General features: G+C 34.0%; 1 protein-coding gene across 8 annotated transcripts in view; it reads right to left on the reverse strand.

Annotated features, from left to right (window-relative positions):
* Invs (inversin) overlaps window positions 1-14,570 on the reverse strand; it is a 169,056-nt gene that overhangs the window by 73,244 nt on the left and 81,242 nt on the right. For 7 of the 8 annotated variants that reach the window (XR_013090362.2, XR_013090361.2, XM_076845754.2 and 4 more), the window contains exons 5-8: window positions 14,301-14,468; window positions 10,257-10,437; window positions 7,393-7,502; window positions 4,054-4,225 (exon numbers count right to left, since the gene is read on the reverse strand). Coding sequence is in view for 6 of the 8 variants with exons in the window: in XM_076845754.2 (XP_076701869.2) it covers window positions 4,054-4,225; window positions 7,393-7,502; window positions 10,257-10,437; window positions 14,301-14,468 (631 nt within the window). In the remaining 2 variants the exon portion in view is untranslated. Of the gene's footprint in view, window positions 1-4,053; window positions 4,226-7,392; window positions 7,503-8,478; window positions 8,561-10,256; window positions 10,438-14,300; window positions 14,469-14,570 lie in introns of those variants that run through there. The other variant, XM_076845758.2, reaches the window with a different exon arrangement.

Genomic DNA, 14,570 nt, shown 5'->3' on the forward strand with positions numbered 1-14,570 from the left:
TGAGTGGTTCAGCTTGAATCAGGGGTGGCAAGTTACCCACCTGACTGTCTACTCCCCAGCAGCATTTCAGCTACCTCTACAGAAATCTGCTCTTCTGAAGAGCAGGTTTAGGAATCCCTGGGCTAGGTTTAATTTTAAGGTAATATTTAATTTTTTTAAATATTTATTTTTTTTAGTTGGACATGATACCTTTATTTCACTTATTTATTTTTATGTGGTGCTGAGGATCGAACTCAGGGTCTCGCACATGTGAAGCGAGTGCTCTACCGCTGAGCCACAACTCCTGCCTCAATATTTAATTTTTCAATGTTACAATCTTGTGATGTGGCATCAAGTATGAAATAGATATTCTATAGATAAATAATACCCATATGTAAAATTTTTAAAAAGACAAAATTTCAATTAAGCAAAAAATAGAATTAATGACATATTAAATAAAATTTTCCATTTTATTTGTATTTACTTTAAAAAGTTAGACTTAACTATTATTACTTCCTCTTTAAAAAAAGTGCTGCGATTTTACATGAGGACTTTAAATTGTTTTAAAACTTAACTTTATATTCATGGAAAACTTCAAACATATTCAAAATTAAATAATAGTTCAGTGAACTCAATATAGCCATCACTCAGATTCAATCAACAGTTATCAATACATGGCTAATCCTGTTTCATCTAACCACCAACCATTCCTGGCTTTTAAAATTCCAAAATCATTTCCTCTCATTGGTAAATATTTTATTATCTCTGGAGGACAAGGGTTCTTTTTTAAAACATCAGTGTATCAGTCAAGGTCTAGTCAGAAGACAGAAACCTCACCAGATATTTTAGCAGAGACAATTCAGTATAAAAAAATTGTTAGTTATGAGGTGAGAAATGAATTACAGTAGAAGGGGTAGAGAGAGAAGATGGGAGGGGAGGGGAGGGGGGATAGTAGAGGATAGGAAAGGTAGCAGAATACAACAGTTACTAGTATGGTATTATGTAAAAATGTGGATGTGTAACCCATGTGATTCTGCAATCTGTACTTGGGGTAAAAAAGGGAGTTCATAACTCACTTGAAGCTAATGTATGCTAATGTATGAAATATGATATGTCAAGAGCTTTGTAGGGTTTTGAACAACCAATAAAAAAAAATTGTTAGTTATGTATTAAAGAAATTAACAGGCAAAAGGAGAAAAAATGTAGGAAGTAGCTACCAATCTTGCAACTAGGGAAACAAAAAAGAAGAGAATAAAATAATTAAAATCTAAAAGCTTAGAAGAGCCCTGCAGAGCAGAAACTCAGACCTGTGAGGAGGGGCTCTGCCGTGCTGGTCTGGGCATTCCTAAGAAGGGTGCTCTTGATACTAGCATTGTGCATGCTGGAAAAAATGCAGAGTGAAATTAATTGTTGTCAATGAAACAAACAATGATGCTGCATTGAAGAACCATTACAGAGTGATGCTGACCAGAGCAGAAAACAAACCAAGAACAGGAAGCAAACAGGATGATGTAATCCTTTGTTTCTCTTCAAATCTTCCAGTATCCCTCTACCTCCTGCTATGTGCAAATGCTAACAGGGCACTCACTGGCAAAGGGGAAATCTTATTTGCAGAGCCTCAGGCCCAGCACTGCAAAAGGAAGATAAAAGGATAACCTTCAACTAAAAGCAAGGCTAGTGATAAAGTGGAAAGCTGCATAGTAACAGAGATGTGGGGAAAAATTAAACATTTATCTAAGTTGTCCTTGAAGCTGAGAGATAATAGTTTAATAACTGGTGTACCACAATGCCCAATTGTCATACTTTAAAAATACTAATAGAAGTTCTATAATACCATCAAATATCTAGATAGTCACATGTCACATTTTTATGATGACTTTTTAAAAATAGTTCATTTATATGAATCAGATTCCAAACAATGTCCATATGTTACTATTGGTAAGACCTCTTTTAATGGGGAGGAAAAAACAGCCTTATAGAGGGATGATGGAGAGAAACTCACCTTCATAGAAATGTAAGGAAGGCATCTTTTTTTCTTTTATTTGTTCTTTTTTGGATATACATGACAGTAGAATGTATTTTGGCATATTATACATAAGTGGAGTATAACTTATGCTAATTAATCTTATTTTTGTGATTGTACATGATGTGAAATTACCTCAATCATGTATTCAAATATAAAGATAGGAAAGTTATGTCTGATTTATTCTACTGTCTTTCCTAATTCCTTCCTTCCTCCCTTCCCTTCATTCCCCTTTGTCTAATCCAATAGGCTTCTATTCTTCCCTTCCCCATCTTCCTTTGTTGTGAGTTAGCATCCACATATCAGACAGAACATTTGACTTTTGGTTTTTTGGGACTGGCTTATTTTACTTGGCATGATATTCTCCAGTCCCATCTACTTACTGGCAAATGCTATAATTTCACTCTTTTTTATGGCCAAGTAATATTCCATTATGGAAGGCATCTTTGATACACAGAAAAATCCCCATAGGAGAAAGAACCCAGGAATTAATGAATCTGAGAAGAATTTATGCCTGAACTCCAATCACAGTGCATATCAGAAACATACTTTTGGTCAAAGTATGCAAGTATCCTTGCCCATACTTTATTAAGATACATGAAAAAGTTAAACTAAAAGCAAAGTTAGAAATAAAGTGGGAGACTGTATAGTAAAGGGAATCTGATAAAAAATTAAATGTTCAGATCATTTATAACCTCAATGTCCTATGGGTCTGCTTTATATCCCTACAAAAACTTAAGATCTGCTATGAGGCTTTGATAAAGAAACAATCTTTTTTTTTAAATATTTTTTTTTGTTGTAGATGAACACAATATCTTTATTTTATTTATTTATATGTGGTGCTGAGAATTGAACCCAGGGTCTCACAAATGTGAGGCAAATGTTCTACCACTGAGCTATGATTCTAGCCCATAAAGAAACAATCTTTTTTAAAAAATATTTTTATTAGATTTTGATGGACTTTATTTTTTTGCTTATTTATATGTGGTGCTAAGAATTGAACCCAGTGCCTCATGCATGCTAAGCAAGCGCTCTACCACTGAGCCACAACCTCAGCCCTAAAGAAACAATCTTGACAGAGGATTTGTCATAAAATTGAAATTGCCTAAAATCTTAAAAAATAATTAGAAGGGTCTTGGTATAAGGAGGATGATTTTTCAGTGTAGTAACTTCAAATCCCTCCCCTTCCTTCCCCTTAGTACTGCATCACTAGTTTTAGTGGCCAAACAAAATTTTATCTAGAACAATAGGTAGGGCAAATGGCTTTAGTATGTTTGTACAAATAAAAAACCCATAATACTGTGAAGCTAACCCATCACTGAGTTCTTAATTCTGTTTAGTACTGGTGTGCAAATTTTACTGGTGTGTAAATTTTCTTTCTTTCTAACTTGAAATTAGGACATAGGACACAAGTAAGAGACCTCTAAGTTGATACTGAATGCTAAAAAATGTGTACATCTCTTAGTAACCAATACATAGTTAAAGGGCTCTCTTATTAAAGAAAGATTAAATAAGCATCTAGTAAGAGCTTCTGATGCAATGCTGCCTTGAAGTTGTGAAACCTAGAGTCATGGGAGGTTATCTCTAAAGTGGGAGATTCAGTACTCAGTCATTCTACTCAAAACTCAGAAAAGAACATAGTAAGTGAGACTGGTGAGAACACAGGCATTCTTTAAAACATGACTCTAAATTTTTGAAAATATAATTAGTAACTACTAAAAATGCATAGTTTTAAAGTGGCTTCTGCTTTTTAAAAATTTTTAAGCACAAAGATAAAAGATTAGAAGAGTTACCATAACCATGTTTAAGGAGCAACCAATGTTTTAAACCAAATGCTACAATTCACCTGGTAGAAACATGTGCAATTTTAGACATAATACTTGGAAGAAATAAAAGTTATCAAACTCAAACTTTAAAAGTGGTGAATTCAAACAGTATTAGGTTAGGAACAATGATTTCAATTTTTTAAAACAATGATTTCAAATTTTATAGTACCACCTGTACTTTGAAAGGTGAATTAAAGCAAACTGAACTTATCTACCAGTTCTTACCTGTGCCCCCATATTTGTCTGCCATGTTGATATCAATGTCAGATTTTAAACTCAGCATAGTCCTAAGGACATCATCACTGCCTTTCCCTGCTGCCCACATAAAGGATGTTCTTCCTTCGAGGTCTGAATCATCTTTCACTGAAGGATGTTTTAAAAAAACTTGTACTGTTTCCTGTAAGAAAACTTCATGTAAAAAATTGAGACAACAGGGTAACATTTTATGTTAACAAAGCAGATATATATACATATCTTTTCACTAAGAAGTAAAGTATTTCCCCTTACTTTTGAATCAAATTAAATTGTCTTTTCTATGAATAACAGAGTAAAAATTTTCATTGAAAATAATAATTCCCTGTTCTTATATATTGGTTTTAGTTTCTATAACACTTTAAAACCATAATCTAAACCTCTCATTCAACATTCTCAAAATTGAAAATGATAATTTTTAATTAAGTTTAAAAACGTTTGGTCACTTGGAAGTGACAGCTAAAAGACTCAGACATATTCAGTGTCATGACCAACATTAAAATATATGTTTTATTAGACATTTTACATGCAGAGTGTTCAGACATACCTCAGGAGAAAATAAATACATCATGTGTTTTGTTACTAGAACTTTTAAAGATGGTTAACACACTTACTGAACACTGATTGATGGTTACTGAGAAACACAGTGTTCATTTAAACGTACTTATTTAGCAATTCCTATATTCTAGGTCACTCCCCTGGAATCATACAAAACCAGGACCCTTGACAATCCTAACAGTGTCTGACATCTTTAGTGGGGGTTAACATTTCAGCATCTTGGAGTAGGGAACTGGGGGTTGAACCCAGGAGAGCTTTTCACTGAGTTACATCCTCAGCCCTTTTTAGTTTGAGAGAGGGTCTTGCTAATATTTCAGCATTTTAAATTGCCTATTTCCTCAGAACTCAGATTCTTATAAATTTTTAGAACTATCAAGAAACTTGTGCTTGAATGAATGTTAAAGTTTCAGAAAGAAGTTTTTTGGGCTTTTAATTTAGAAAAAAATGTATAAAATATTGAGTCTTAGTACAGAAAGAATAAAATTAAGGGCTCATTTAATCCAGTCCCTCATTTTATACATGAAAAAAATTCAGATTCAAGGTCATACAAATATTTGGGGTAGAAACAAAAATAGATGACAGGGCTAAATTACAGTACTCCTTTTAATACATCATATAGTTTCTTAGTCTTAAAACTACTGGTGAATTACTGAGGTATGAAAGCTTATGCTTGGGCTGAGGCTGTAGCTCAGTGGCAGGGCACTTGCTTAGCACATGTGAGGCACTGGGCTCGATCCTTAGCACCACATAAAAATAAACAAATAAAATAAAGGCATGCTGTCCATCTACAACTACAAATTTTTTTAAAAGCTATACTTCTAAGGTCTACTGTATATGTTCATTAAATGCACTTTAAAAGTTTGTCATTTTTTGGTTTTTTTCTCTTACTAATTTGCAAATTTTTTGCTGAGTATGTTTTTTCTTAATGATGAATATTTATAGGAATTTTGGTTGTTTGCTTTTGTTTTTTGATATTTTTAAAAAATGAAGTTGCATCCTCCTGTGAGTTAACAAGGGGCCAAGTTGATCAAGGGACTTGAAAGAGAACTTAGAAAATCTGCATAACATTAAGAATCAACTCTGTTAATTAGCAGATATCTAAAGCAAATATTTCTTTGAATAAATATCCATAATGTTCTACTATTCTTTCTTACTCCATTAGTACAGTTATTTAATTATTAGTATCTGTACATTCATAAATTTGGAGCCTAAAACTGATTTGAGACCATGGACAAGTAATTTAATCTCTTTTTTTTTTAATCTGTATACTGGATAATATGACCCATCTCATAGACTTACGTTGTATTATGGGGTTGAGGTCTGATATAGATTGAAAAGCCTAGGCCAAGAGAATTTCTTATCTATTTGTTAGAAGAAAGTACTCTTCCTCAAAATACTATGCATTTTTCTGTGATGTTGGGAGATAAAAGAAGATAATGATTTGATAAAATTCTAGATGATAACTCTTAAATTTTAAAGAATGCTAAGAAGGAAGGACTATAGACACACACACACATATATATATATATATATATATATATATATATATATATATATATATTTTTTTTTTTTTTTTTTTTTTTTTGAGACCAGAGAGTAAAGAAGGGTATGAAAGTAAAATATTTTCACCCTCTGAGTATTCAAGAAGTATTTGGAGAAGTCAAGAAGTTGAAATTATTCTGTACTGATGATAGTATTATCATAATTTAATAAAACCAAGGGTTTCATGAATGCACATCCCTGTAGAAGACAGTCCAATCAACTGTGACTACTTTAATGTGTGTGTGAATCTTTGTTTGAGTCTTTAGTTTTTACTGGCCATACATACTTAGGAAGCTGATCTAGCTTACACATTGTCATGTTGCAGGGTGGTCTGAGGACATAATGAACAGGAAAGTGCTTTGCAAAACATAAAGAGCTATAAAGGAAGAACTATTGCTGATATTCAGTGTTTCTGAAAGAACAACTCATGTTTGCTTTCTCAGATATAAAATACATAATTATTAGCACTAGTAATAAGAACATATTCTATTCAGTACCTGTTCTAGGCCAGCAATTATAGTGGGCACTTGTCATAAATTTTCTCTAGTCTTTACACCAATCCAAAAAGAAAAGGCATAATTATCCTCATTTTACAGATTAAGAAACAAAGATTCAGGTTAAGAAATTTCCATTAAGGTCATACAGATAGTTTCCAGCCAAGGTTTTTCCAATTCCAAAGCCTTGCCACACTGCTTTTAGGAAAATAAAGATTGTTGAACACTAAGATGTCCTTAGTACTATAAATGTAACAAAAGATGAAGCACATTTACTTACATAAAGCAAAATATTACACTGAATGTTAAAACAAAAGCTATATCAAACTTTGCATGTGACCAGCTTCACAAAAAGTTGAAATGTCACTTGAATCACAGAATTAACAATATGAACAATTGTCAGAAGATAATTGCTATATCAACACAGGCAAATGAACACCTATAAAACTGGTGAAATTTGAATAAGATCATTGTCAACTTCCCATTTCTGATAATTGTACCAGATGTTACCATTAGGGTAAGCTGGGTGAAGAGTACAAGGGATCTTGTATTGTTCCCTGCAACTGCATGTATTATATCAAAATAAAAAGTAAGAAAAAAGAATTATTGGGCTGGGGATATAGTTCAGTGGAAGAGCACTATTCCAGCACGCTCAAAGCTCTGGGTTCAGTTCCCAGCATCACCAAAAGAAAAAAGAAAATTGCCTTATTTTACTTACAGCAAAGTTACTCTGAGCTGCATAGTGCAAGGGTGTTGCTCCTTGGCTGTCAGATGGGATAGTTCCAGATTTATTTCGTTCTAAAAGGAGATGGACAATCTGTGCATGGCCTGAGAGCAAACACAACAAGGTAGTTATAACATAGGAAGGACACAATTAATTTATAATCTATTTGAAAAAAGAAAGATGTAAGAAAAATCACTCGCACATAATGCAGCATTCAAAATGTTTTGTGAATAGCACTGTCTTCCAGTGCAGACTCATCTAACTTCTCACCAGCATACTAGATAGAATAGAACAAGGTGAAAACACACAGCACTAAAATCTTAATGCTTCAATTGAGAAAGAAATGGCATTGGGCATAACTGCTAGACCCAGAAAATATTATTAGGTACCTAATATTAGGTATCATCTCATTGCATTCCCTGACTTCACTTTGTAAATGGTCAGTCACAGAGGAGAGAAGATAGGTCCTCTTAGGATTCCCTGTGCCTGTCTCAAGGTTCCATCACCAATTAACTAGAACTACACAGCTGTTCCCTTCTACTATTCTACATCCTGAATGGCTTCCTGGCCATTCCCTCTAATTTCTCTCCCCTAGTCTTTTAACATCAAAGCAGTGATTTAAAATCCCACAAAACAAGGAGGTAGGTATGACAAGGTAGTGGTGGGACAATATTCTGCAGTACACTCTGGAGGAAGTGGGTTCTATAAGTGAAGAACTATAGAAAAGATAAAAAAATAATTGAACCTATAATAGCTATGTAGAAACCTGAATTTCATACTCTTTATTACTAGAGCACATTGGGGAACTGGGCAATGAAGAAGATGCCATATTAGCACAGCAAGGATACACTGAATGAAAACCAGGCAGAAAAAAAGGAATTTGAGTGGTACTGTGCTCATCTACTTTGCATATGTGACTTAAGATGGAGTCTCCAGAACACAAGGCAATCTATGCCACACAGTTAACCTGAACACATCCCATCTTGTTTTGTGGCATAAAGATAAAAATTCAGTGAAGACTACTAGAAAGCATCCTATAACACAGGGGAAAAGGAACCAGAAGAAAGATATAGAGCATACCTCTGAAGTGATCTAAGAAGGATCCAGAGGAAAAATTCAGGAAACTGGCATCTTTGACTTACGATAAAAAGAGGTGGCTTCTAGGAAACAGAAACAGAACACCCTAAGAAGAAAAGAGACTGAAATACAAAGGTAATGAATGGAAGGAGGTAAAAGGAAATAAGATGAAATTAAAGAAATACAGGTAAAGCTGGGTGTGGTGGTGCATGACTCTATTCCCAGCTAACCAGGGGGTGGAGGCAGGATGAGAGTAAGTTTGAGGTCAGCCTGGGGAACTTCAAGAGAACTGTCTCCAAATAAAGAACAAAAGGGATGGAATATAGCTCAGCAATAAAGTGTCTCTGGGTTCAATTCCCAATGCTGATGGGAAAAAAAATGAAAAGAAATATGGAGAGAAGGAAGTGAAAATGCAATCTAAATTACAATCTATACAGGAGGCAGAAAGAAAGCAGAATTTATGGGTAAAAAAATCAATTTAGTTATGAGACAAATTTGCCAAATACACTCACATTCTAGAGGAAAAGGAAAAAGGGGTGAATCCATGCATTGAAATGAAGTTTAAATATCAGTTATAAATTTGATTATAAAAACTGAAGGCAACAGAAAAATCATGTTCACAAGAGACAATGTGTAATTTAAACTAAGATCAAGATAATAATAATTGGAGGGAAAAAGATTATATCAGATTATATCAACAAATATTAAAAGAATAGTGAGTAAAGTATGCTAAATTCTGTCTTTATGTGGCAGTTAGCAGATAAATAGACTGATTCAGACTCAAAAAACTGTTTTTGATAAGTTTAAGTAACCCCTAACAAAAACTAAAAATCCTCCTAATAACACAAAGTATTTCAAAACCAAATAACAGCAACAAACCTAATCCATAAACCAAAAGACAGACAACAAAGGAAACAGGCAAAAACCAAACAAAATTAAGAAAAACCCTGAAAAAACTAATAATAGCATAATAGCAGGGGGAAAAAAAGAACCAAATTATCATTTAATTATTAATGAGTCAGCAAAAGAGAAAGCCTTCCCTTTTCAAAAAAAAGGAAAAAAAAAATCTGTCTCACACACACACACACACACACACACACACACACACACACTTATCTAAAAAAGTGATCCCTTGGCTGGGGATGTAGTTCAGTGGTAGAGCATATGTCTGCCTGGCATCATGCATGAGGCATGGCCCTAGGTTCAATATCTATAGAACCACAGAACTGCCAAAAAAAGAAAAAAAAAAAAAAAAAAAGCAGGTGGGTAGAGTGGCTCACACCTGTAGTCCCAGCTACTTAGGAGGCTGAAGCAGGAGGATCACTTGAGCCCAGTAGTTTGAGGCCAGCATGGGCAACATAGAGAGGTCCCTATCTATAAAAAAAAAAGGACTAAAAAAGTGACCCCCCAAAAGTTTAAATAAAAAGCAAATATGAAGGAAAAAAGCAATTATCGTGGCATTAGCACAAACATAAAATCAAAGCCCCTTTCCCCATAAATAAAGGCAATGAACATGAAAAACAAAAGTTAAAAGTCACAATATGATGTTGAAATTAAAGCTAACATCATTTAACTGAAAACAAAGTTACATAACTAAAATTTAAGCATACAATGAAGGGAGGCAGTTTATAAACATATAAAGGCAGTTTTTAACATATCAATGAAAAATTAAAATATTTAAATAGGAGATGGGAACCAACAGGGGAAGAGAAGGCATACGAACTTTCCTATACTCATGCAGTTCTTCCTACTATTGATCCTGTAATTTAAAGCCAACTTACCTAGTAAAGCTGCCCAGTGAAGTGGGGTTCGAAATAAGTTATCATAAGACGTTATATTGCAGCTTTCATATGAGGTCAAGACATCAACCACCGTCAGGTTTCCATCAGCAACAGCAAAATGAAGAGGTGTGCGCCCCTCATAGTCTTGCCAGTTCAGTAAAGACTCCGTTGGAGCAGCATCCTATTTTGAAGGAACCAAAGACTTTCAGACATATGTGGAATCCTCAATAAATTGTATTTGGCATAAGTAATGAGCAATTTTCTAAACAAAACCTCCATATTCTTTATGGTCACAAGTAAAGTGATAAAGCCAAAAAAAGTGTACAGTCTAAAACTTTTTAAAATTTATTTCCATATTTAACTATAAAAAGTATAGAAAAGACTAGCCATCATGCACTATGTTAAAAAGTATCAATATTTTGCCTAATGTGTTTTTGTATCTGTTACAGATTCAGTTAAAGCCTTATTTTGTCCTTCTGTACATATGGGCACATCCATAAAAATACATAAACTTTGTATGTGTGTTTTCGATATTTACATAATGGCAGTATACATGTATATCTTTTGGCAACTTTTTCTCTCAACAACCTACTTGTGGTATCTATGCTGATACTAGTTCATTTGTGGAAGTGCATGAATAAAATATGATTTAGTTGTCTATTCTACTGAGGGACAGTTAGCTAATTTCCATTTCTTCATGATTACAAATAATGCTGCAATAAATATACTTTCTTTATTGTCCCTTGTAGCACATGTGTGAGGTTTTTCTCTTGGCTAGATACCAAAAGGGGAATTACTGGGTTGAAGGACATCTGCATCTTCAACCAGATATTGTCAAACTGCTCTCCAAATGGTTATACCAATTAACACACCCATGACAATGTGCAAAATTTTTTATTTCCCCACATGCTGGCACAAATTAATCACTTGGTATATCAAGCTTACTACATTTTCCCCATATGAGTATAAAAGACACTTCAATGATGTCTTAATTTGTAGTTCTTTTATGAATGAGAGGGAGATTTTTAATTATATGTTTATTGGTGATTCATTTTTATTGCTCTGTAAATTGACAGTTCACAATAGTTATTCATTTTCCTATTGGATCTTTGTAGCAGACATTATAATGCATTGCTTAGGTCCTCCTTCAAGACTAGAGGCCTTACTTCCCTAACTGCTGGGAGCTCTACCAACTAGTAACCCTTAATTGTCAGCTTTCTGGAATTTCTTCAGCCACAGAGTTACATCACCCAAGGTCATGTTTCTTCTCAGGTTAGGCCTAGCCCTCTTGCCTCAATCTGAGAACTCTTTGAAGGGCCATCCCAGGTTTAAAGCTTCCTATCCAGTCAGCCTATTTTACAAAAAAAAAGTTGTATAATTTAGGTCCCAGAGACTCCTAATGAGTATGGTGTATTTACATAAGGGAAAAATAAGGCCAAATCTGAGAGGAAATAAGTGAGAATTGCCCCCAAGGACTTCAGATATTGGAATTAACACATCAAGAATATAAAATAAAGGCTGGGGATGTAATTTGCTGGTAGGGCACTTGGCTAGCATGTGTAAGGCCCTGCACCAAAATAAATTAATAAGTAAATAAATGAAATGAATATATGAAATATGTAAAAAGATAAAAAATGTAATGGGAAGTGAGCAAGAAAGAAAAAACTAATATAATGATAAGACAGATTTGAAAACAAACCAAGTAGAATTTTTAGAAGTGAAAAAAAAATACAATCACTAGAATTAAACACTCAATAGGTCAGGCAAGACTCAGTAAACAACAAGATGAATCAGTTGCCATTACCCAGAATGCAGCAGAGACTCCAGGAGTCAGGAATAGAAGACTAAGTGAGGAAACATGGAGAATAAGGTGAAAAGTTCTAAAATATAGATAATTGGAGACCCCAAAGGCAAGAATGGAGTTAATAAAGGAGAATCAAGATTTAAAGAGATAATAGCTATATGTTTCAGAACTGAGATACAATAATCAGAATGTACACCAAACAGGATTTTTTAAAATGGCCACCCTAAACACACTGTAGTAAGACTGTAGAATGCCAAACAGAGAGAACTAAAACAGCTAGAGTGAAAAAGATAGGTCACTTAAAAAAGAATGATAATTAGACCAATAATAGACTCCTGAAGAGTGATAATAAAAGGCAGAAAGGAGCAAAATAATACCCTGAAAGAGCTAAGAAAAGTAACTACCTGGGATTGTGTACACAAGAAAACTGTTTTTTTTCAAGAGCAAGGTTGAAAGGCAGACTTGTTTGTTTGGTTGATTGGTTGGTGGTACTGGGGATTGAACAGGACCTTGCACATGCTAGGCAAATGCTCTACCCCTGAGCTCTACCCCAGTCCAAGGCAGACACTCTCAACAATTAAAAAAAGAAAGTTCAAGCTAGTCCCCAAAAGTCAAAGGTCAAATGTTTTCTCTGATATATGGAAGCTAACCCAAAATAAGTAGGTGGTGGTTGGGGGGAGCTAGAAAGGGGGGAAAAAAGGAAGAGGGAATTCCACCAAAATAGGGGAAAGGTCAGTAGAGCAGACTAAGGGGACTGAAGGGGAGGAGGCAAGGATGGGAAAGAACAAGGGAATGAATCTGACTGAACTTTCCTATGTACATAGATGAATATACCACAGTGAATCTCAACATCAAATATTCCATAAGACACTAATTTAAAAGAAACTATAAATAAATTACAGAAAGTTGAGTAGATTTGAGCGAAAGGAGAAGGAGGAGAGAAGAGGCAGGGGAGGGGGAAGTACTGGGGACTGAATTAGAGCAAATTATATTCCATGCTTTTGTGATTATGTCAAAACATATCCTAATGTTATATATAACTAAAAAGAATCAATTAGGGCTGGGGCTGGGGCTCAGCGGTAGCCCACTTGTCTGGCATGTGTGAGGCACTGGGTTAGATTCTCATCACAATATATAAATACATAAATAAAATAATTTCTATCAACAACTAAAAAAAAAAAGAATCAATTAACTACTCCCCCAAGCAAACAAACAAGAAGCAGAGTTTACCACTTATATATATCTACACTAATGGAAGTTTTAAAAACTATATATTAGGAAGGAAGATAATAATTCCAGAAGGAAGACTTAAGTAAAGAAAAAATTAGGTAGGATGCAAGTAAAAATAAATAATCATTGTATATACAAAATAACACTTTTAAAAGTCTAATTTATGTGTTAAAAACAAATAGCGACAACACTATGTAAAGTTGGAAGTTAGGACACAGTGATTAGAAAACCTCATACAATCTACTGACAAGTATTCAAAATTAATAAAATAGGTTAGATGTATAATTAATGAGCAAAAAATCAATTGCATTCCTAAACAATTGAAAAAAAAACAAATATATTCCACAGATTATTTTAAAAAATACTCAAAGCAACAGTGATTGTAAACAGCAAAAATATAGTTTAAATGTCTGTCAATAATAAAACAATATAGAGTTTATTCATAAAATGGAATACTACATAGCAGTTAAAATTAAATCATTATAGCTACACATAGTAGCATATATAAAATCTCCAGCATGAGGTTCAACAAGTAAAATCACACTACAAAGAATATCTACAATGTGGTTTCATGTATATAAAATTTAAAACTAATGAAAATCAGTAAAAGGAAGCAGAGAATAGAATGGTACTGGAAGGTACTCTACCCAGAAGACTTCAATGATACTTGCTTATATATACTTATTATTTAATTTAAAATATAAAGCAAAATAAGGGAATGGTAAATATAAATTCGGGAAAGTAGTTGATGGGTCAGGAGTGGGAACAGCGTCAGAGGACTGAATGTATTTGGAAATTGGAACTCAGGAAAACTCTGCTCTTAAATAATGGTATTGAAATGCTCTGTCTTGGGGGATAAGTCCACATGTTTGTTGTGTTCTTTTGCTTCATGATTTTTTTGTATAATATGTATAAACATATATATGCTTTTGTACACTTTAGATATTTCATAGGGGATTTTTTTTTTCCAAAAATGGCCATTTCGGGTCCAGAAACATTTCCCTACTCACCAGAATGCATCTCACAGTATGAACAGCACTTGGGTCTTTATGGTTGGCTGCCCAGTGGAGAGGGATCTTGCCTTCAACATCAGGAATCCCAATGTTGGAATCATGCTTGATAAGCAGCTTCACATGTTCAGGGTTGTTGTAGTAGGCACTCCAATGTAGAGCTGTTTGCTGAAAGAGTGAGAGGATCTCAAAAGAACTATATATTAGGAAGGAATAGGCCCGAGTTATTATTGTGTAATAGGCATGGGTATAAGAGTTCTATAATTTTAC

The sequence above is a fragment of the Callospermophilus lateralis genome, chromosome 2 (assembly GCF_048772815.1).
Source record: "Callospermophilus lateralis isolate mCalLat2 chromosome 2, mCalLat2.hap1, whole genome shotgun sequence".
In the NCBI taxonomy this organism is placed as follows: Eukaryota; Metazoa; Chordata; class Mammalia; order Rodentia; family Sciuridae; genus Callospermophilus; species Callospermophilus lateralis.